Source organism: Haemaphysalis longicornis, unplaced genomic scaffold, assembly GCF_048455015.1.
Source record: "Haemaphysalis longicornis isolate Haplotype H1 unplaced genomic scaffold, Haemaphysalis longicornis Haplotype H1 scaffold_1, whole genome shotgun sequence".
Taxonomy (NCBI): Eukaryota; Metazoa; Arthropoda; class Arachnida; order Ixodida; family Ixodidae; genus Haemaphysalis; species Haemaphysalis longicornis.
The window spans coordinates 221,966,951-221,990,279 of record NW_027526203.1 but is presented as its reverse complement, the minus strand read 5'-3'; the positions used below and the strand labels follow the sequence as shown (position 1 = coordinate 221,990,279).

General features: G+C 46.3%; 1 protein-coding gene across 1 annotated transcript in view; it reads left to right on the top strand.

Annotated features, from left to right (window-relative positions):
* LOC144142193 (protein GPR107-like) overlaps positions 1 to 23,329 on the top strand; it is a 99,619-nt gene that overhangs the window by 29,203 nt on the left and 47,087 nt on the right. Inside the window, exons 8-11 of the mRNA XM_077673565.1 lie at positions 9,884 to 10,017; positions 11,242 to 11,317; positions 19,639 to 19,712; positions 20,951 to 21,068. Coding sequence (XP_077529691.1) covers positions 9,884 to 10,017; positions 11,242 to 11,317; positions 19,639 to 19,712; positions 20,951 to 21,068 — 402 coding nt within the window. The remainder of the gene's footprint in view (positions 1 to 9,883; positions 10,018 to 11,241; positions 11,318 to 19,638; positions 19,713 to 20,950; positions 21,069 to 23,329) is intronic.

Here is a 23,329-nt window from a genome sequence, read left to right as displayed (position 1 = left end):
CAATGAAGTCGCTTGCGGCCACACTTGTGTTGTCGGCACCGTCTTCCGTGCTGTCAAAGCACTCCAAAATTTCTTTTCTGACACTGGCAAACTTCCTTTGTGCCCACGAAACACACGGCGACCCCTGTTCACCGCCCGAAAACCTCTCGTTTTCACCCGTAGCCTACACGCACTGGGTCAACACTGAAGTGCTACACAGCTGCGCTATTTTCATGTGCAGCACATTCTCCGCCACCGTAGTTTAAAACGCCGCACAGCTGAACAACAAAACCGCGGAGCGTAATGGCGAAATCACGTTACAGCAAGAGCAGAGGAGTGCGGAGTACGTTTAGTGCTTTGTTCGCACGCCGGTGGAACAAGATTAAACGTCAAATAGCAGGGAAGGAGTGCGGAGTACGTTTGGTGCTTTGTTCGCATGCCGCAACGTTTTATGGTGCAAGGTTTGTTTTGCATTCAACAGGCGGCGCACCGCAAACGCGCAATTTTTAAATTCTAAGCCACGGCATTCGCGCTCACGTCTCCGGCTACTGATGAGGTTTGTTTTTCTTGGAATGCATTTTTAGCATTTCTGCGCGTACTGTAGCGAGATATCAAGTTACTGCGATCGCCTACAGCATCAGCAACCATGCTTTAAATAAAAACATATTACTGCCGCATTTTTATTCAGTGACAAAAAAGTAAATTCTCAACAAGAAAAGGGGGGGGGAGGGTTCATTATGCGAGTAAATACGATACTTCATTTATTAACGTGCTTATAAGGCCTCAATCAGAAATTGTGACGTCAACATGTACCATATTTACACGATTGTAAGTCGACTGGAATGTAGGTCGACCCCCACAAAATTGCATCTCTCTCTCTCTCTCTCTCTCTCTCTCTCTCTCTCTCTCTCTCTCTCTCTCTCTCTCTCTCTCTCTCTCTCTCTCTCTCTCTCAAAAAAAAAAAAAAAAAAAAAAAAAAAAAAAAAAAAAAGAAGAAGAAGACAAAACAAAGCAAAAAAAAACCCCGAGCACAGGAAGCAGCCTGTTTGAACGCTGCTGTGTATGAGCGCCGAGAGCGTTCTTCAAGTCCAGGCGTCGCCCCCCGAAAATCTTTTCAAAAGATTTTCTGGGGGTGACGGCCCAGGGCACTCATGACAGACGGGACGATTCAGCGCAACACAAGCACGCGGCAACGTGGCCGCCTAGAAAATCGTATCGCAAGGAGAAGCTCTTCCGTCAACTACCAATACCCCCATACGGCGGCTCTTCCATCAATGACCGATGCTCTCTCAAGAGCCGTACGCTCGTGGTGCGCGTAGTAGATGTTAGAAAAGAACAGCTTTTGTATAAGCACGTGGAATAACCATGTGCTGTGAGTCAAGCGGGAAACTTTATTCTCAATCATGAGAACACATTTGCTGCAAGATGACACCAATCAAAGCTACCGGCAGCGGCCACTGCCGCGCGATATCAAAACAAACAACATGGCGGCTGACACTAGCGGCCGCACGCAATTTCCTTTGATTTCTGAGTACGTTACTCGCATTCAAGAAACGTTTTGTTCGTCTCTAATAAACAAAATGAGTATTACCTAATTCCTTGAATGAATGCACGGTGCTGACGTAGGCGCAATCCTATCACATTCAGTACACTTCCAAACGCGCTGGTGGAAGGTTAGCTGCTCTAGGTACGGTGGACAAAACGCACAGATCGGGAATGCCAACTTTCAAAGTCAGCATCAGCTTTATTGGCGCCAGAATGTATGCAGTTGTAAATGCTATGCTTCGACCGTAACCATAGAAACGAGGGTGTTACGCTTTCCCCAGCTCATGGCACCTCTGATTTCTCATTTCTCTTGCCGTTACAAGCGGCACAAAGTTTGATTTCGATTCTAAGTCGATCCCCCCACCATTGGATTGTCAAACTTGAAAAAAAAGGGTCGACCTACAATCGTGTAAATTTGGTACAGTGCTCGATATTTCGGTGCGTGTTAAAGATCCCCAGGAGGTTAAAATTAATCCAGAGCCCTCCACTTCGGCACGTATCATCACCTGGGTAGCATCGGCCCATTAAACCTCACAATGTGTGCAGTGGTTTTAAGATATGATATGTGGCATGAAGGCAAGGCATAAATAGCAGTCACACAAAAATATTGGGGCTTACAGTCTCAGCTGGTTTGGTCACATTTCGGGATAGGAAGGCGGTGGTCTTCAGAGGAACAAATTTACCCGGAGGTAAATTTTTTGTTTTGTTTTTGTATAAAAATGTAAATATTTAATGTGGGCTAAGCATGCTCAAGCAAAACCTAGAATATGGGAATATCTAAGTGGAATGCTTGAGATGAATTCAGACCAAGTGGGAGTTTTTTTAAAATATGCTAAAATCCCTTACAAGCACTCATTTTTATATATTCTTGTGTGCTCAACCTCTACAGCTGAGAATTTAACCTGTCATATTGTTTGGGCCTGCCACTACTCCCCCATGGCAAGCCCATTTTTACCAGGCAGATATTACAGCTCTGTCTTGAGTATTTACAGAGTTGTTACGCTCAAAGCCCTCTGAATGACCATTTTTTGCATGTGTTCTTAACACATTTCTGCCCACGCCTATACAAATTGATAGTATTCGCCGCGAGCTCGACATATAGGTGGCGACAGCGTTGCGCTGCCAGTGTGTATACTCCGCTGAGCGGCCCGGGAGAATGCACAGTGTTTGGCGCATTCGTGCCTTTTTCGCGCCGTATGTGCACATGAAAGGCGCAAACAAGACTGGTATGTTGTAGTTCGGTTCCCCAATGCTCAATGTATTGCGCAGGAGCGGCAATAAGTTTTAATTACTACGCCAAAAAAAGTGGCGACCCATTGGGAATCTCGGAGAACTTCTATGCCGTGGCTCGTAGCAAGCCCGATCTTTCCAGACTGTGGTTTTGAGCCTTCAATAAAAGCATAAATAGAAGCAAAACAGGAAGCGTTGATCTCTGGAATTCAGTTTACAACAGCAGTTTCAATTGCTTTTATTGGTAGCATGATGCATTCTTGCATTTGACGGATGCTCTGAAATGGTAGCACCACTTAAATGCCTCGACATTTTTTCTAAGTGCTTACGATATTTTTTGTGCGTTCGAAAGGCAACATAAAATTACTAAATTTTAACCAGTGCAGAGATATAAATGCAACCGTTCTAACAGGTCGTTTGCGCGCAACTTTAGTAAATGATATTTTAGCGACTCTGAATACAGGTTTAATGAGTAGCGGTGTAGGATCGCTTATTTAAGGCTTTTGTCGCAAGTGAACTTGTGAATTAAATTTCTAACGCGTGCAGTACAATCAACATCTCATGTTTAGCTAGACTTTCAAAGTGACAATCAGGTTTACAGTGTGTAAGCCAAGCTTCTGAGACCTCTCAGTGAGCACAGATTTTCTGTTACGGTTGCACTCCTGACCATTTGTGTTCCTTTTAAAATCTAACAGGTGCCTAGAACAGCGAGATGTGTTTGCATTCTTGCGTAATGTCGCTTACAAACCATAAAGATGGCGAATGAAGTTGCCCTGTTGCAGTGTAGTAAAACGTTTCTTTTTATTTCTCGTTACGAAACAGCGCAACGGGCTCCTGGTAGCTACTTTGTTTTGTAAACTGAACCTCGCTTTTTGCCTTGGCATTTAATTCTTGAGGATTGGTTAAAAAGGCAAGGATAAAAGTTTTCTGTGCATTTCGTTTTTTTTTTTTCTGGGGGGGGGGGGGGGGGGGGGGGGGTTGGTTCTGCCAACGTTCCAAGACCAGCGAGAAGAGAACGCATGTAACGCAAAAAGACAAACGTTGGTTGTCAGTATTACTTGCAATTGAAAGTATACGGTAGGCGCCGTGTTCCATAGTGTGAAAAAGCAGTAATTCAATGAGTAGACGCAGTATTTTCAAAACTGATTAACCCCCCTTTTGGCCCGAGATTGTCCAGGAATTGTGGCTCGCCTTTTTCAAAACTGTATTGAAAGCAAGCAGTGGGAGAAATTAAAATATCCAGCGAGTCACGGCAAACACCCTCCACACATGTGGGCAACAATGTGCATTATATTACATGATTTTTCCTCCTCCTTTAAACATCTGAAGAGATTAAGACGTGACGATATTAGGCATTTCGTTACGCTGAGTGAAACACATGCCTGGACCAGGTGTTTCATGTCACAATTAGAAAATGGGATATATAAAAATGACACACGAAATGCCACAGGACAGACACAAACTCACAACTGCTTAATTTTACTGAGAAATCCCCCCGAAATACTCTTGCGCATCCTCAGAAACATATTTTAAATAATACGTAAAATTAGCAACACAGTATAAGCAACGACTGCCCAAAAATGTTATTTATTTTCGAGAAGGTAAGGGAATTATTCGATCACACAGGCGCTTGCGGGTGTAAAATACGTCCCCGGTAAAGTACGGGCGATAGCGCACGGCGCGGGTGCAGTGTAATTGTTTTTGTTTGTTTCTTATTTCTATAAGGACACAGCGCAATTTTTCAAGGGTGTGGCAAATGTACCGGTATGCACAGGTCTTGTCGCTTCTTACCCGTTTCGTGTAGTAAACTTTTATCCTTTAAATAACCACCACGCCACCTTCAAAAAGCACCCTTTGACGTTCCCAAAATGGCAGACGACTGCATTTGCCAATAAGAAAAGTGCAATGTGCCAGAGCAATGTTTCTAACACTTTTCACACTGAAGCGGTGACAATGGCAACCATGTTTCGTGGAACTAAACTCGTGCATTATCCCCCAACAGCCGCTGATTATTGCGTTTCGAGAAGAAATGCGCAAGCAGAGGTAACGATGTCATTACTTACTGCCAAACAAGTGCACATATTCGTTGTTATATAGCCTGCAGCACGTATCTTGCACCGTGTGTAACGGGAACGAGCAGACGACGCGAGAGCCCCATCCACAATGGGAGCGGTTCGTCCCGCCATCGCCAGGGGCCGGCTGTGTTGTATCTCGAATACTATCAACACTTTCAAGTTCAAATTTTTATGTTTTCCCTTTCGAATGTGGCGCTTCCCAAGTGCGCTCTAAGAACTGGTGCCATCTACTGAGTAGTAGAGACACTTACATCCTCCTTGCTTTTTTTTTCTTTTTCTTCTTTCTTTCATTCATTCTTTCTTTCTGCCTATCTTTTTTTTTTTTTTTTTTTTTGCGCTCTGCGATTTTTTTTAGAGCACCACCAGTGTAGTGACGGCGCTCCCATGATAGGGAGACGGTGCCAACATCGCACACCATGGCGCCGTGGAAACGCTGCATTTTGAGCGATTTCGATGATTCTGAACGCGACCTTTTGAATGACATTAGCAGCGCTGACTATGAGGAAAACTTTTTTTAATCGGACTTCATCACCAAAAGCGACAGTGCACCAAACCGGCCCAAAACCTGCTACCTGTGTTCAACACAAGCCCCAGAAAATGCAAAAGTATGGAAACTAAATTATACTACGAACAAATAAAGAGTGGAGCAGAAAAGCAATGTTTTCTGCTATGCATGTGTGGCCAACGTAAGCTTCGAAGAGCTGCTTTGCACAGTGGCACGAACTAGTGCTAACATTTTCGTTTTGTAATTCAAGAAATGTCACAGCTAGGTGTTTGATATTTGCAGGAGATTTGCAGTGATAGTATATGTACAAAATGTGTATCTTATGTTTTTTTTGTGTGTAATGCAATACCAACATTTTTGGTATTTTTTTGCATTTGTCCCAAAACTTTTCTGTACAGCTTTTTCTTTTTTTTTTCAAATAAAAAGTCCTGTTTGAAACAAAAAGGACATTTACTATTGTACAATTTGATACCATATACTGATATGTTGCGTATTTTTTTTGACCAGGAAAAAATTGTTTGCCAGACTACCCAAAATCACTCCTTTCCCCATAGGGAGGAAGGTGTTAAGTTTGTTCCTATTTCTTTTATTAAAAAGGGGTACTGGCACCAATTTTCTGTGTTAATATTATTTCACAGTTCACTTCCTGTACTCAGCAGAATACCCTGGCTGAAATATGAGCGGCCTGCGACGCATAGAACATACCGTAAACTTTCGAGCAAGCACCCCCACCCGTGCAAGCACCCCCCCCCACCACTTCAGTGCTAATTTCAAATTTCCGCGCTGTTCCGGAAATTTCAATCCATCAAATATCCGCCGCGATAGTTGGCTTAAACGCTTTCAGGTAGCTCAGCTGCTCAGCTCCGGCAGTGGGGCGGCCGAAACAATGCCTCCACCGGCCGCCGCAGTGTTTTGACGTCCGCACAAAATGGTGAGGTCATACCGTGGTTCTGTCATACGCGCCCCCTATGGGCTCGCAGCGTGGGAAATTAAGCCTTACAATTTTCAGGCCGTTCAATGTAATTAATCATCACGCACTCAAGTATTTAATGTGCTGTTTCGGGTTCATCAGGCCATTAAGCACCGATAAAAGCAATAAAAACAAACAAAATTTTGGTGTCAGTACTCCTTTAAGTATGGGACCAGTATGCCTGTTGATCTCTCTGTGAGTGTTGGGAGTGTGCCATTATCAGTAATGATTAGAGACCAGATTTTAAACAAGGGCCTTTTCTTTTCTCTGTGCTTATACCACCCCACTGTGATACATGAGCATGAATTAGAGATTAGGAAGGGCTGTTATGGTGTTTTTATAGTGCCTATAAATGCTGATTTCGACGTTTGTGCCTAAATGCCTATAAATGCCTATTTTCAAAATCACTGCCTGTATGAACACTATCCAGCCTCAAGTTTTGCTTTCAAGTGCAGTTTAAGATCGTTATTCATGTTACCGGGCCGCTAGCATTGACAGTTCGGAACCCTATTGGGGTTGAACCTAGTCCTCTAGTTCAACCAACTACCAGAAAACAACTGCTAGCAGCCGTGGAACGGGACGCAGAGACAACAGGCGCAATTTTGCATCCAAAAATGCGGAGATTGCAATAGTTGCTATTGTTTTCACAATTTTCACAGGGGTTCTTAGGCTACGTTCTGTGTGTTCCTCAAGCAGATTTCTTCGAAAATGTAGAGTCGGATGCTTGTTTCTAGAAGCATACTGAAATTCAACTTCATTTTCAACGCATTGCAATGTTGAGCATCGAACACGCCTTTGGACAGTCTCTGTCCATGGGCAGGGCTTACCAAAGCGCAAAAAATGGACAGTTCCTGCTCATTTTTTGCGCTCAACTGTCCAAAAACATAGAATACCAACTAGGCCAATCGATCACGTTACTAAATCATATTCGCCTTACCGTTTAGCCAGCCGCATGTCACCAATTTATTGCGGGGAAAATTTGTTGCCGCTAGCAGAAACTGCCAATTTGCGTTTTCAGACTGAAATACTTCGAGAATTGTCTAATACAGTTGAACCTCGTTATAAGAGGCACTGATGTAAGAGACAAATGGGTATAAGAGACACTATTCACCCACATGGTTGGCTGCCCTATCTTTCCCATTAAATCGACCTCTTTTATAACAGACATTGAATGTAGAAAATTGGTTATAAGGGACAAGTCATCCTTCAATTTTAATCAATAATCTCGCTTGTAACAGACATTTTAATTTCAGATGCAGTGCCACCAGTCACTAATTGCAGTTGCTTCCATTGTGGAAACACAGGTGGACGACAGACGCCTGCAGTCACTATTTATTATAACTTCAGCAAACACACAGTGGTTCAGTCAGCTATGAAATGACAATGAGAAGCCCTGCCAATGGAAATGCAACTGACAGAAGTGGTTGAAGCTTACTGCCATCCACTGGATGGAGCGCGATCGCACATGCGGGCTCTCCCACTCGCGTAGCTCCCAATCAAGAAGCACTGCAGATGTTGAGTCCTACAGCCTGAGCACACAGCGGAAGAAGCTGTGCGCTCTGGCTATTCATCAGGCTTGTGAACTCAACATCTACGATTCATCTTCCACAAACAAGGAAAGGAAAAAAAGCTTGTAGAATTGGTTGTAAAAAACAGTGTAAATACAGTCATGAAGCAAACAGTTTTATAAATTCTCTTGCCAAACATTAATTAGAATGAATCATTTGAAACATGCTGTAGCGTTCTTTTGAGCTTATTTTAGTCATACGGTGCCCACATTAAACTAGGGTCTAATTAGTAAGTGAAAACATGGTTCCCTGCTTATAAGAGACATCTCATATAACAGACATAAACTGCTCCCCGGTACGTGTCTCTTATAAAGGGGTTCAACTGTAGTTTTATTCGATTTGAAGTTGAATCTAATATCGCGTCACTTGCTTTGATATTCAAAAGTTTTGAATATTCACACACCCATAGTTAATCGGATTAACGTTGGGGTGGATTGTTTTCTGGTCTACTTTTTGATATGTGAACCCTGCAAGGAGTTTCACAACTCTTTATATATTGAAGGACTGTACCCCAAGAAGCCTTGAGTCAACGGGTTGGTTGGGCGTGGCAAAGGGAGGGTTGGCCTGGGTAGTATGAGCCTTGGTGCCTGCACGAGCCTTGGTGCATAGCCTCTGTGGCTGGACCCTGGTGTTGAGGGCTCACTTAGGAATCAAAGTGCACACTTCTACTCTGGAAAGTTATTTAGTCAAGCTAACCGGTGCCCAGCTTTTAATGGCATGTGAACTGCATGTCATTGAGGTTTGCCACGGTGCACGTTTTCTTGCCCCTTCATATACAACCTCTATGGATTATCGGGATGATTTATTCTTTTGAAATAATGATTCAATAACTAAAAAGGTGTTTCGTTGTGTTTTGTAAAAATTACAATTCGTAGCAATGGCTGATTTGATCCAGTAGATTTGCATACTAGTTGTAGGTGAGAAATGTTCCAATATTCTGCCAGCTTTAAGGAAGGAAGGAAGGAAGGAAGGGAGGGAGGGTATGGTATGGTATGGTATGGTATGCGGTATTTTTCTGTTGCTCAGTGCATTTCTGTTTGCTACCGGCATGAAAAAACACCTTTTTCTGCATTTCTGCTGCCCTTAACATACCTTCACAGCCACTGGAATGCTGGTGGCCTAGGTAATTATGAAGCTAGTGTGAATCTTTACCCATCTCATATTACCCATGGTGGCAACGATGGCCTAGTCACATAGATGCTAGTCCTTGATTCCTCTCTACTATGTACCTGCTGTGGCGGCTCAGTAGCTAAGGCATTGTGCTGCTGAACCCAAGGGTGCGGGTTCGATTTCTGACTGTGGTGGCCACCTTTCCGATGGAGCTTAAAAGCACAAACACCTATGTGTTGGGATTTCGGAGCACGTTAAACATTCCCAGGTGGCCAAAATTAACCCGGAGTCCTACACAACTGTGCGCCTCATAGCTCAGGTGTAGTTTTGGCGCATTATGCACCCAAAGCCCGAGTCTGAAGCCTCTCTGGTATGTGCAGTAAACTGCTGCCAAGGAAGCTTGCTCCAGTCCTTGCTTATTTCACACAACGGACATCTTTTCCAGCTGCTCACCACTGGCTTGTGCCCTTCGTTTCTTCCGGCAGCCGTTCTTTGAGGCAATGGCCGACATTTTTCACTTGTATGCTCTTCCCCATAATTGTGTGAATTACTGCCCATTTTTGTTTGTTTGTCTGTGTTCTGGTTCGTTTCGGTATTCAATTTCCGAAAGCGGGGTCGGAGGAGGAGGGCCATTGGTCTGAGGGCTAAATTTCCCGGCAACATTTCCTACCCCGCATAAAGAACAGCTGGTTGGGGCAGTGCACACAGATGGCTGGTGCCGTTGTTAAGCGAACTGTGGCTCCTCCTACAAGTTTCCACCAGCCTGCACGAACGTGACCATTTTGGAGGGTGTTGCGTGATTTTATGTTGCAGCCTGTGCATCTGTTTGCAGGCTGCCCGTTTGTTGCGCATGCCTGGTTGTAGTTTCTGTGACGTCCCTGCCTGCCCCCCCTCACTGCAGGTGTCCATCTCTGAGCGGAATGCCGGCAGTTTCCTGTCCGCCGGAGAGATCCCACTGCCACAGGTCTACTTCCTCATGGCCGTCGTGTTCTTTGCCGTCGGCTGCTACTGGATCTACCTGCTGCGCCAGAGGAGGCACGTCTTGTGGGGGCTCGTGGGGACAGGGCCGACAGCACAATCGGTTCCAACTTAGCTCTATTGAGCGCATGACAAGGCCTGCCCAGCTAGTGCCGACAACTTGCGGATACAGACTGAGGGGGTAATGAGTCGAGATTGTCTCGGGTCAGTAGTCTAAATGCCTTGTGTGGAAAGTTTCCCTGTCTTCCTAATTTGTGTTTGCTTGTCTCTTTTAGCATTACGATCAAGTGTGTGATGATACTGTAGGGAACGCAGTCAGACTGGGTAAATGTGCTTAGTTCCTGAACTGGACCTTGTACAGTGTGGCTGCTGAGCACTGCTTACAGGTATTCATATCATTTCTTGATGAAAGTTAATGAATGTGCAAAGTGCCATTCAGTTTTTTTTATTCTGCTCTCAAATATGCAAATATTTTCTGGTAGGGAAATTAGCCCTTAGGGTAATACGAAATTCCATGTATTGTTTCATTAAAGTATGGTTGCTTGTAATAAATTACTGTTACACATGGGTAGGAACTGCAGCGGGGAAGCTGTGCAGTGCTTGAAGCAGACTTCAAATTGAGCTGTTATTGCTGATCTAGCAATCGTTTGAACTTCAGTATCCAAAAGGATGCAAAAGGAACACTAAAATATTTGGAGGTGAAAATGAGAAATATGCTACCGGCACCTACTGTACCTTTGTTTCCATGTTGCAAAAGAAATTGCAGCTTTACATGACTCATACCTGCAAAATCTTGTGGTTAAAAAGTGGAGGGAGTTTAGCAAAACACACTTTAATCGTGGATGGGCGAAATGTGCATGCAATGGCTATGCTGGTAAATATAAGTGTAAACCTGGGAGTTTCTTCAAATGAGCTGATGCCTGCCCAATGATTTCATTTTAGGGATGGGTAAGCATACTGTTTGGCATGCACCTTGTGACATAATTGTGCACCGTGGCCACAAAATCCCTTTTCGATGTGGCCCTACCTCCCATTGCGCGGAGATGTCGCTGTACTTATGTCCAGGGTAGAGAAGTTTCACTAGTTCACAGCACAAAACAGGACTTATTGGTCAGTCCTTAGCAAGAAAGGCACTGGTCTCCTCCTCTTTTCTGAGCGTTTATTTGTGGGGGAGGAAGGGGGGCTGCACAAATGTCAGTTGAGTGGCGCGTTGCATGCATGACGTGGGATGCGAACAGTGGGCGCAGATGTTGGAGCGTTCTTGTTTCCCCCGCTGTGCAGGCAAGAGGCCTACAAGATCCACTTTCTGATGGGTCTCCTTGTATTTGTCAAGTCCTGCTCCCTGCTTCTGCACGGGGTGAGTTCGCCGATTCCGCTGCACGCATGCAGGGCCGTTGGTCCAGCTGGGCCTTTCTTATTGAAGGCTCTGGCACCCAACGCCACTTTTGAGGGGGGAAATTTGGGGTTAATTCCCCTCTCGGGAAAATTGATAACCGAGGTTGTGGTACAACGGTCTATGGTGACTGGTGATGTGCATGAAAAGAGCCACGCACTCCTCCTAGATTGACTTCTTGCATCAACGAAGAGCAAATGACATGATGTTTGAGTAGATAGAGGAGCCAGGTGAGGGCTAGGGGTGTATCACCCAGCAGCGCGAGAAGTGCAGTAGTGGTCCTCCTGAACTCTTGGGAATTGGGCAGGAGTAGGGGTGTGGGCTTGCATGTGTTGTGACATTCTGTAACCTCGCCAATCACCTGTGCAGAAGAGTATTTTTCAAAGGTCACTCATCCCAGAGTGCTGGGCAATGTCTATCTGCCCTGTTGTCTCCACCGCAATGACAGAACTGCTGTGTCTGATTATCCCACTGTGCGTGCCCTATCTGCTACTGCCTGCATCAGGAGCAGTTGCTCAGCCTCTAGTATTCGCAGATGGTGGATAGGTAGCTTGTGCGTGTTCTGGGTAATTTGCACAAGGACTTTGTATTCTTGCCCGTGTTTTGTATTTTTGTGCTGTTTTTTGTTTAGCCATGTACCAACTCACCCAAGCTTTGGTCTTGGATAGTTTGGGTGTGAGGACACTCTTCAGAAAGTAGTTTCCAGAAATGTGGAAGCGTCACATCAGTGTTGCATTCATGAACCTGCAACTGATAACTGGAGACACTGTGTTGTATACGGCAACTGCCGTGCGAAGCCAGGTGTGTAGTGATGCTTCTGAGGAAGCGCTTTTCGTTTAACTCCTTAAGGGCTTATGACGACCTGAGCTCGTCATGAGCAGTTGCCATTATTTTGCTTATGACGAGCTGTGCTCGTCACGGGTATTTTGCAAGGCTACAAGAGGCTTTTGACGAGCCCAGCTCATCAAATGGTGTTTTACTATTTACAACATAGATGGCAGCACGGGTTCCACCATTGGCGCTTGTATTCAATGAGAGTTTCCACACTAGATAGTGGAACGGGTGGTTTCTTTCTCGCACGGTATACAAACATGGCCTCGTCCATGCGACGTTCTGGTGCGAAAAATCTGTCTTCAGTTAATGAAAGCGAGAGCGATGAGGATATAGGCTGTGTGTTTGATTCTTCAAGTAAAGTGGACAGCGATGACGTTTTTATGGAGAGCGACTCCGAAGGGGAAGACAGCCGCTATGATACGATGGAGAGATCCCGTGAATTGTACCGCATAGACCCCGAGGAGGCTCTCTGCGTAGTGCTGCGCTCTGAATGCTACCACGCAGATGGTAGCCTCACCTAGCTTCAGGTGAAATATCGAGGAATAGTGCGTTCTCTTCGCGGCAATTGAAACCCAGCCTTTACTTTGTGGAGGTACAGAAATTTATTTGTGAATATATTTGATATGCCCCAGGTATAGCGTATATGGAGTGGAGAATGACCAATAAAACTTTATTATATGCCGTAAAATATTTTAAATAATATTTTTTTTTGTTTTGAACACGTTACTGAAGCATATCATCTGATTAAAAAAATTGGCCATTTTATAACATAATTCTGTCGTTTAATGAGCCCTTAAGGGGTTAAAGAGGCCATGAAGACAAAATACAAGTTTGTTTTGTGTGAAAGTTTTGGTGTTTTACAGTGCCCCCAGTGCTTATCCGGCAGCAAACGATGCTTTATTTGCTGTGAAATTGAACAATTTAAGCCAAAATTTTGATCCTCCCACTGCATTGTGTGTTTCGTGATGTCTAGGATGGCGTATCAGGGGCAAGTACTGAAGCGAACATAAGTATGAGGACTAGGGCTGTAGCAAATAGTGAAACGCCTTGTTTGCAGTCAGTCATCCTAGATGGCGCCACGATACCACTTGGGTCTGCTGTCCTCACTCGCTTTATTTTTGACCAGATTTGTATCTGGCTAATTTTTTTTTGAAGTTGAAGTAATCGTTTCGTGAAAAATGGGTCATGTAAAGGAGTACTGACACTAAATTTCTCGCTTTCGGTTCTTATGCTGTAAGGGATACCTAGTGGTCCAGTAATTACAAAAATCGAACCAAAAGCGGTCAGCCACCAGCGCAGAATTAATTATAACGCATTTATTCCAATCAGTTTCAAATTTCGTCGTCGCGCGCCGAACGGCTGTTCAAATGCAGGACGGCGAATCTTACGTCACGGTTTCCGTAACGACAGGGATGTTTGCCGCATCGTCTGCTACGAATGCACATGGTCCGCACTCGCCCGCGCAGTCGACATGTCGTCTGAATCATTAGACGCGGATGAGTCGCTGCCACCCGGTAGACAGACAGACAGACAGAACAACTTTATTTAGCCAGGCGATTAGGCCAGCGACGTCTTCACCGTCGTCTGTTTTTTAATATTACTGCGGCTCGAACTGGCGCAGACCGTGATAGCAACAGCTTGTCGCCACTCTTCTAATCAATCTGATCGCGAAAAAAAAGTTCCACATGCGTGAAAGTAGATGTTAGTGTGGTGAAAAATTGTGCTAGGGGTTTCTATCAGCGCTGATATTTGCCGCAATGGTAAGCCTACGCTGACCAGCAGCGGAGGTTCGGCGCTCTGACCCAGCACTGCCGGCACCGCGGTGCGGCGAGCGCCCGAAAGATGGCGCCACCTGCGCGCTAGAATCAAAACAGGCCACGACACATGTCTTGGTCACCGATCGCTGAAACGGAAATTATCGTCAAAATAAAGCTCCACATGCGAAAAAGGGGATGACAGTGTGGTGAAAAGTTGTGTAAGAGATGGTCATTCGCAGTTGTACAGATAGCGGCGTTCAAATATTCGCCACGATACTAAGCCTAAAGTTTCCAACACCGAAGCTGACCCGAGCAACGCGAGCCGCTGGCTTGGGCGACAGTTCTTGCGGCCGCCGCCGCTCACGAACTCAGTCCACGTTTAGCACTGCATGTCATCACGTGTAAAATAATGCAACTTGGCGTTGTCGTCGATTTGCTCGGACAGGCTTCCACGAGCAGTACTTCGCATTCCGCGAGCTTGCCATAGCACAACTTGGGCAAGCTCGGCGATGCGCACCGCGGTGCCGGCACTGCGCAGTTTTCGGCACCAGTGCAAGGGAACACCATGCGCCGGCCACGAACTGAACAGCAAAGATGTTGAACACACAAAGTGTGCAAAGTTTACAAGCATTGCTCACACAGGTGCACCCACGTCTCCTGCCCAAACGAACACCACCGACAACAGCAGCGCAGGATATCGTTTCCGGTTCTGAAAACGTCTATATGACGTCACCTTGAACCGGCCAGACACGCCAGCCAATGTTTCGTCACGCCTAAAGCGATTTCGCTAGTGCTGCCGATTTGTGGAAGCTCGCGGCCGGGACAATCAAAATCGATTTTAGATGTGATTCCGGCCTCGGATCACTCCAGAAATTTCTGTGAGGCATCTGTGCAAACTACTATTACCGTATTTATTCGAATCTAGGCTGGCCCCGATTCTAAGCCGACCCCCGAAAGTCCGAAGGCGCGAAAAAAAAAAAAAACTTACCTCCAATGTAGGCCGAACAAAAAGGCGAGGTCAGCGTTCACGCAAAGAAAACACGTTTATTGAACATGAAGATGCGGTGCTGGAACTCAATAATTTTCTCTTCAAAATCACCAGGCAACTTCTGGGCGATTGAGGTTCGACGACGGAGGCTAAAGCCGAAGTGCTTCATGAATTTCTGTAGCCAGCCCCGACTGGCTTTGAAGTGTGCCCGCGATAAGCCTCGTTCCCTTAAAAGCTCCCTTGCTTTTTCCTGGAGCACTTCTGTCGTTACTGGAAGGGCAGCTGCTCGCTGCGTCTGAACGAAGTCAGCCAATGCCATCTCCATTTCATGGTGACGGCATTCTCGTGGTCCGGTGATAGCCAACCTCGTTGCGGCGCACGCAAATATCCTCTCCCGTTGCGTCCTCCAACGACGGCCATTTTTTTCATCCACGCCGAAGTCCCGCCCGGCTTGAACGTTCGCGACAACTCCGCAGCTAAAACAACTTTTCTTTTAAAAACTCCCACCTCCCCTCGCGGGAACCCCTGTGTAGATGCGACGCATAGGCGGAGCGGCGAAAGGACGTGTTTTATAGCGCGCATAACGTTGAGGGGACTGCGTAAGCCGGTCCCAGTCGATGACGACGTTGGCGTACTTGTAAAGCGGCGTGGACTCTAGGTGTTTGAGCCAAGCGTGGATGTTGCTTCGCCGGAGAACGGCACACCGGTTACATGCGCAGCGCGCCCGAAGGAGAGGAGACCGCGGAAGAGAGAGTACTGCACATGCGCCGGCCCCAGCGCGTCTGCCGCGGCTATGACGCAACACAATCCAACACAATCCACTTTAATCAAATCCAATCCAATCGAATCCAATCGAATGCTTCTCGCGAGAGAGTGTTCGCTATCGGAGAGGAGGTGAGCTGCGGAGAGCGCAGCTGGCGTGGCGAGGAGAATGGGGGAGGGGCGGACAACGCCGACGACGCCGACGCCGGAGGGACAAGGCGAGTGAATCAGATGCTCTGCATCTAAAAGCGGCACTATAATGGCACCGCTTCTTTTTGCGCTGTCAAAACCAAACGCCACACCGCACGCAGGCCACTATTCGCACAATTCAAAATGGCGGCCTATGGCCCTTAAGTGGATACTGGCTCGTCTAGTAATGGCTACAATACTTTCTTTTCTGGGTGGCGCTAGCTGTGCGCCACTTCCCTAGCTCCCTTGGCGCTAGCTGCGCGCCACTTCACTTGGAAATTGGCGCGTATTTCAAAATCCTCGAATCCAAGCCGACCCTGGAGTTTGATATATCAGTATTTCAAAAAAAACTATCGACTATCGGCTTAGATTCGAATAAATACGGTATATCATTTTTAGGCGTCAAAATTTGGTGTCAGTACTCCTTTAAGACAATGCCCCTTACACCAGTTGGCCAGTGTGTGCCGGACTGCTGTGCAGCTATAACTGGCATAGTGTGCGCAGTATGCAGTAATGCTTCTATGTCTACATGTACCGTATTTGCACGATTGTAGGTCGACTCGAATGTAGGTCGACCACCCCAAAGTTGCATCTCTAAGGGAAAAAAAAAAGTAAGTGCAGAAAGCGGCCTGTTTGAATGCTTCTGTGAATGAGCGCTGAGAGAGTTCATCGGGCCCAGGTCACTCATGACAGACGGGAAGATTCAGCACAACACAGAAGTGACACAAGCACGTAGCAACGCGGCTGCCTAGAAAATTGTATCACAAAGAGGAGCTCTTCCATCAACTACCAATGCCCGCCATACGGCAGCTCTTTCATCAATGATCGATGCTCCCACAAGAGCCGTACGCTCGTGGTGCGCGCAGTAGATGTTAAAAAAGAACAGCTTTTGTATAAGCACGTGGAATAACCATGCGCTGTGGGTTGAGCGGGAATCTTTATTCCCAATCATGAGAACACATTTGCTGCAAGATGACAACCATCAAAGCTACCGGTAGCGGCCACTGCTGCGCGATATCAAAACAAACAACATGGCGGCTGACACTAGCGGCCGCACGCAATTTCCTTTGATTCGCGAGTACGTTACTTGCATTCAAGATGCTTTTTGTTCATCTCTAATAAACGAAATGAGTATTACCTAATCCTTTGAATGAATGCACGGCGCTGACGTAGGCAGAATCATATCACGTTCAGTATACTTCCGAGCATGCTGGGGAAGGTTAGCTGCTCTAGGTACGGTGGACAAAGGGCACAGATCGGGAACGCCAACTTTCAAAGTCGGAATCAGCTTTATTGACGCCAGAATGTATGCAATAGTAAATGCTACGCTTCGACCGTAACCATAGAAACGGGGGTGTTATGCTTTCCCCAGCTCGTAGCACCCGTGATTGCTCATTTCTCTTGCTGTTACAAGTGGCACAAAGTTTGATTTCGATTCTAAGCCGATCCCCCCACCATTGGATTGTCAAACTTGAAAAAAAGGGTCGACCTACAATCGTGTAAATTTGGTACGTTCATAACTTCCATTGTTTACCCCACCATTCTTACTGTTATAAGAAGAATGTGCAATAAATTTAAGTGCAAATACTAGTAGCTCATTCTGTAAGCTTATACTCCCTGTGTAATTTGCGTTGAATTTTGTTGGCTCCAGCCAATCGCAGCAAGCTGCCCGTAGTGCGTCATAACTTCACTGCAGAAAAGTAGCTAGTGGGTCGCATGGCCATTCTCTTTTTTCCTAATTATATAGCTTATTTAGGTGAAGTTTGCATTAAAAGTGGTGTCAGTGCTAATCTAACGAGGCAATCTTTTGAATTAACCAAACTTGGATTTTGTCCTCATGGCCCCTTTAAGTGCCTGCTTGCTACATCTTTTAAGCATCTGCATATTGATAGTATTCGCCTACTGCTCTTCTTAATTGCAGCAGTGGATGAATGGTGTAGAATAGTGTTGCTCTCTCATGAGCTCAACAATGGCTGCGCCAGGTTCCTTTCTGGTTAATGGCGAGATGCCTTGTGCTGTCAAGCTTGATGTGACTGCATTACCCCCAAGTGGGCAGCCGCTTTGTTGAGTACTGAGTGCTGGGCCAGGGGAGATGGCTGTGTTGCCACAGGCAGGCCGACACAGTCCCGTCATCATGTGAAAAGAGCCCAATGATAGTGCAGGATTTCAGCGTTTTGCATCAGTTATATGTAGCTTGCTTTTGTTAGATTGTAGGTTTTGACGAAGTGAAAGCAGCAGTAGCACCGAGAAAGTAATGACAGCTTGCAGACAACTCCATGAGCCTTGGGTTTCTGTGGAGTGAGTGTGGCCCGTTCTTCTTGGCTCCCTCTCTGGAGGCAGTCCAGGTAACATCAACTGGCAGGCCTCATTTGCCTTGGGGCAAAAGCAGCTTCTGGTGGGACTTATTTGAGATTTTGCTACCCAAAATCAAAACCTGGTCAGGCTTAGCGAGCACTGTCCACGTGGTGGCTTGCTTGCTACCGGCCAGAGAAGTAGTTGACCAGAGTGACGAAACGTGGGGAGACAGATGTGAGAAGTATGTCGTCAGGCAAACCTCGCAGTTTTTGGTGGCGAGGTGTTTCTGTCACAGCTTGTGTGCAATATACATAGTCGGGTAAAGCAGTTTTGGGAGGTTCCTAAAGAGTGAAGTTTGGAGCTGCAGCAGCTACTAAATCATTGGTCAGTGATGAAGGAGGCCACAGGCTGAGAACCCTGGCACATGGACTGCTGGTGCTGTCCCAACAGCTGCACAGCTGTCGTGTGTACCCTCCATCTTCTGTCCTATCCATGTTCTAACAATAGAATACGGTGGTTGATGTGCAGGAAGGGAGGGAGGGTGCTTTGGACACTGGGCGTGCTGTGTGTGCCTGTCAGGGGCACTGTGCTATACTTGGTTACAACTCAAGAATGGCACCACCTCATGTAGTGTATTGCTCCGCCAAAGCGCCGGACCCGTGACGTCAGTGCGCGCGCGTTTTGAAAGGGGTTTGCTATGAATGCGTGATATCGTCTGCCTTGTCTCACGCAGTTTGTTTGTCGTCACTGGAGTCGTTTATAAGCATATTAAGTCCAAAAAATCACGGGAACGAACGGCTCACGCCATGTTGAAAATATTCCCAGTAACGCAGTAACGCCCTACTTGCGCCGCGCGTAGAAACACCCGGCTACAGTGATAAGGCACAGCGGCAACTTCCGGTGCCGTTCTTAAGTTGTCACCGAGTATAGCTCTGGATAGGGCTGCCACCTCCCTGTGTGGCCACCACCGGGGTTTGCAGCCGCACAGCTAGGGGGGTAAGTGGGATTCTGTAGTCTGGTGGACGCCAGTACAGCCCATCGTGATGGATACAGTGCAGCTCAGGACCAGGCTGTATGTTTGGTTCAAGAGCATAGGGGCTGAGTTGCAGGGAGCCCTCCACTGCTGCACAGCGCTGTCTTCTTGCCCTGTCGCATTTACACCTGCTGGCTGAGCCTTTATTGGACCTCTTTTATTTAAGTGTATACGTGACCTTCTGCTTGTCCTTTTCTATCCTAGAGAGCTTGCTGAATCCCACTTTAAAACATGATGGTGCCAAAAGAACTACTCTAACATAAGGGGTTTTTCAAGTATTCACTCTTAGCTAACACAGGAGTGAGTTCTGCGAAGGATTTGAGCTTCCCAAACAATTTACAAGCCCCGGTTTTGCTGATAAAGCGGAAGCAATCAGTGGGGCTGTTGCCTGGTTGAGTCTCACTCACTTGCTCCCCCGTTCCTGCAGATCAACTACCATTTCATCTCAAAGGATGGATCACCCATTGAAGCGTGGGCCGTGCTTTTCTACATCACCCACCTGTGAGTGTGGCGGTTCGTTTCAGGCTGTTCTTGTTGCCCTTCCAGCAGAGAAAAAAAAAGAGTATGAAGCCTTTATACTGTGTGCCTGATGCAAATCAGTAGTGTTCGTGTATAAATGATTAAAACTAGGCCAGAGTGCAAGCGTGGGGATTTGATTTGGCTAGTTGTTAGCAGCCTAACCAGGTCTGTAGTAACAACTTAATTGCATGGGGCCTTTTTTTTTCATTTGTTTTGAGGACACTGGTCTTAAAGACCGAAAATCTGCCAAAAATTCAATTTTCTGTATTGATTTTATTTGCAGTCTCCCCAAAGATTGCACGTGCAAAATATAGCTGTACCATAAGTATTTACAAAGCTGTTGCCCTTTGAAGTAGTCAATATGACCAGGTAGTCAAAATGAAGTAGTCAAAAACTTGTTTTTTCAGGACCAATTTTTCTCCCATGAGGTCAACTGTCGGGTACAATACCTTCGGATACACTGGTCAGATGTGCATCGTTTTCGCTGCGTTCAAAAGGTTATGAACTAAACAGTGCAATAAAACCACAAAAATATCAAATTTGTTTTTGATAGCACAATTTTTTATGCAGTTCGTTTTACAAAAACATTGGTAATGGATGACCTGACATTTAATAAGTTTACAGCAATTGCAAAAACAATGCAAAAATTTTTCCTGTGGTATAGTTGCACTCCCTGGTCCTTCTAGAGTACAAAGGGACAAAAAGTATAGTAGGTAGATAATGAAAAAATTGCTTGAAACGGAATGGCATAACATGTTGCACAACGCTGAACGAAAACTGACTGCGTATTTCTGCGCAGGAAGTTAAAATACATTTAATGTGGAAATCTCAAGCACATAGGTTAAAAAACAAGAATGTTCTCAAGACCAGTGTCCCCCCTTAACTGGAGTATTAATATGCAGAATAAAAGGTTTTATGTATTTTCATAACATGTTTGTGTGCTACGAATGGCAGTAAATAACTTGCTGTATGCGGCAATTTTTAATAATTTGGCACGAACTGAACATCCAATGACAACAGCAAAAAAAAAAAAGTGTGACCCTTCAATGGGGCAAAACCTGCAGGTGGTCATACTCTAGCGTCACCAAGCTTGTGTGGGGTTTGCGGGCTCTAGTTTTTATGTATCTTTGCGCACAGGTGAGTAGTGGTGCGCCAAACAGTGTGCCGCTTCTCGATGAGTGAGCCACGCCTCCTCTTTTTCCTCTCTCCTCTCCCTCCAGGCTCAAGGGCGCCCTGCTGTTCATCACGATAGTGCTGATTGGCACGGGCTGGGCCTTCATCAAGCACATCCTCAGTGACAAGGACAAGAAGATCTTCATGATTGTCATTCCACTCCAGGCAGGTGCACTTGCTGTCTCCTGGGCCCCTTGGCCCCACATTCTAACACTTGTTTCCTAAAGCGAGCGCATTGGTTGGTATGAACAGTCACAACCACCCCTGTTGCATCAGGTTTTGCTTCGTTAACTTACTCATACAGTCTCCGCCATTAACCTGCTCATACAGTCTATGCCTGTTACAGTTACAGTCTATGCCCTCTTAATCTAGAAAAAAAATGCTCACTGTGTCCAAAGTATGCAGTATCCACACAGAGAGGGGGGATATAAGTATTAAGTGGTCCTGTGGCCAGTATTCCATATAAATGCTGCAGACAATTTATTCTTTGTACGTGCCTGGAGCATCTGTGCACAGCGTTCACACGAAGAGAAGAACTGCCTAACGCTGCTTTCGAAGCTTAGCGCCAGTGCTTGAAAAGGGGCAAGTGTGTGCGGTCATGCATAGAGCCACCAAGCTGCGACATAAACACATTAAAGATGTGTGGGAAAGCATGTCTTTAATGCTTCCACTCAAAACGCATTACCCCCGCAGGGGCCATCTGTTAAAGCTGATGTTTGCGTGTACTGTGCGTCACCATGGACCCCGAGCACCCACGTTTGGCCGTGCACGGCTGCACCGTGACCGGGGAAAAGAGGGTCCCGGTGGTTGAGCCGACGCCGAGTGCTTGGATCTTTAAGGCCCCTTGGCAAAGGCAACACACCACTTTGGCCTCCGCTTCTTGTAGACGGCACCTCCGGTCTGACCGGCCCGGGGGAATCAGCAGTTGTCTTGTCCTGTCCTCCCCTTCACCTTTCGCTTTCCTATCTCCTTTCTAACAACTTTCTTGTCGTCTCATTCTTTCTCAGTTTCCTTTTCTCGTGGTGGCTAGGGTTAACCTTGTGTGGCGGACGACCCTGAGTTCAGCCATATTAGGTTATAGTCGTGGTATTCAGCTGGCGTGGACAGGACTTGCTCGCGAGTTCCTGTCCCGTCCTTTTGTTGGGCTCCATGGTGGGGGGCTGGCACCATGGCCGAAGAGATTTTCATTTTATGGCTTCTTTTTTTCGCGCAACTGATCCCTCTCGTAAAAGAGGGGGCACCGACGCAACTGATAAGTTCTTCTCAAAAAACATCAACAACTTCCCTCGGTTCCACGTAATACACAGCAATCACGCTGAAAAAACCGCATGACTCGTCTCACCATTTGTAGTTACAAAGACTCTGACATCCACCATAGGTGAAGGCTACCAAGTCAAGAAACTAGGTAATGGAGACCTCCTACTCAAATTGCTGTACAAACACCAGTGTGACAAACTGCCAGGACTAAAGTCTTTTGGTGAGATTCCTATAGTGTAAGTGAACACCGGTCGCGCAACACGGTCCGCGGAGTCATCTCTGATGACGACCTAAAGTACGTGTCTGAGGAGGAACTTCTGGAAGGTCTGAAAGAACAGAACGTCACAAATATGTATAAAATCAAAATGAAACGAGAAAACAAAGAAATACAGACTAAGCACATTGTCCTGACCTTTGCATACAGCATACTTCTAGAATCCGTTAATACAGGCTGCATAAAGATGAAACTGAGACCGTACATTACAAATCCTCACCAATGCTACAATGCCAACGATATGGTCACGGCTCGCTAAGCTGCCGGGGCCAAAACACCTGCGCCAAATGTGCCTCCAATGAACACCTTGCCGAGAACTGTGAATCCGAACAGCAACTTTGTGTGAACTGCAAGGGCAATCACGCAGCATACTCTCGTGTTTGCCCTGCGTGGGAAAAAAAAAAGAGATCATCACACTGAAAGTAACTGAAAACCTTACATTTCGCGAAGCACGGAGGCGACTGACACCAGCGCATACCCGATCCTACTCTGTTGTGGTGCGACAAGGTGCAGCATCACAGCCGTCTTCGGCGCCTGCTGAAGCCACACAGAGTGAGGTTCCAGCAATGCCCCCCGCACCCTCGGTGGAAGCAGCCACCACCCCCAAAGCGGGCTGCACGGACCCCTGGTTTGGCAGTCCCGAAGGCCTCACCCCACACGGCGAGGTCCAACTCTTCAACACCTGTGCGTCCTGCACGAACCTCCAGCATCTCTAAAGAGACAATGCACACAACTGAGGGAGGTTTTCGGCCATCTACTTCGGAGGTGCGGTGGAACTCCCTAGAAAATGGAAAGAAAGGCAAAAACCGTATCACGGGACCGAAAACCTAGTTTCACCTGATACAAATATAACAAGGTATTCCTAGTCCACTGGAATTGTAGAGGACTTTTGAAT